The following is a 929-nucleotide window of genomic DNA, read 5'->3' as shown; positions in this document are numbered from 1 at the left end:
TCAGACCAAACTAGCAGCTTCCTCTGAGTGAGTCCAGCTGCAGGAGAGAAAAGTGGAAACCTCCAGCTCTGCTGCTTCAAGCTGCTCACACTGAAGGTGAGTTGGACCAAAACTCAGAGTCACTTTGAGGGAAGTTAGTAGAGGAGGGATGGAGCCGAGACTGACTGGACCTTCTGTGTTTTCAGTTTCATTCAGAGACAAAATGGCTTCCAGGTTAGAGGAGGATCTCTGCTGTCCGGTCTGTCAGGACGTCTTTACGGATCCGGTTGTTCTGTCATGTAGCCACAGCTTCTGTAAGGAGTGTCTGCAGAAATACTGGAGAACAAGAACTGGTCGCTCATGTCCAGTTTGTAGGAAAAGATCAGCATCAGTTGCTCCTCCCTGTAATCTGGCTCTGAAGAATCTGTGTGAGTCTTTCCTACAGCAGAGAAACCAAAAAGCTTCAGAGGGTCTCTGCTCTCTGCACTCTGAGAAACTCAAACTCTTCTGTCTGGACCATCAGCAGCCAGTGTGTGTCGTCTGCAGAGATTCAGAAAAACACACCGAGCACAGATTCAGACCCATCGATGAAGCTGCTCGGCAACACAGGAAGAAACTTCAGGAAACTCTGGAGCCTTTAAAGGAGAAGCTGGAGCTCAGGAAGAAAGTTCAGGAGGAGTTTGATCAGACAGCAGAACACCTGGAGGTCCAGGCCCGACACACAGAGAGGCAGATTAGGGAGCAGTTTAAGCAGCTTCATCAGTTTCTAGCAGAGGAAGAGGAGGCCAGGCTGGTTGCACTGAGGGAGGAAGAGGAGCAGAAGAGAGGGATGATGAAGGAGAAGATGGAGGCTCTGAGCAGAGAGATAGCAGCTCTTTCAGACACAGTCAGAGCCACAGAGGAGGAGCTGAGAGCTGCAGACGTCTCATTCCTGCACAACTACAAGGCTG

At 50.3% G+C, this 929-nt stretch overlaps 1 protein-coding gene across 1 annotated transcript; it reads left to right on the top strand.

Annotated features, from left to right (window-relative positions):
• Nucleotides 1-11: 11 nt before the first annotated feature.
• On the top strand, nt 12-925 carry LOC106944421 (E3 ubiquitin-protein ligase TRIM17-like; the record flags this gene model as incomplete). Its single annotated transcript, XM_015027524.1, has 2 exons — nt 12-96; nt 186-925. A coding segment is annotated over exon 2 (723 nt), but the record flags the coding sequence as incomplete, so codon positions are not given.
• Between the last annotated feature and the right edge of the window lie 4 nt (nt 926-929).

Source organism: Poecilia latipinna, unplaced genomic scaffold, assembly GCF_001443285.1.
Source record: "Poecilia latipinna isolate Pla-1442-1.1 unplaced genomic scaffold, P_latipinna-1.0 Scaffold9455, whole genome shotgun sequence".
Classification (NCBI taxonomy): Eukaryota; Metazoa; Chordata; class Actinopteri; order Cyprinodontiformes; family Poeciliidae; genus Poecilia; species Poecilia latipinna.
This window is presented reverse-complemented; position numbering and strand designations above follow the sequence as displayed.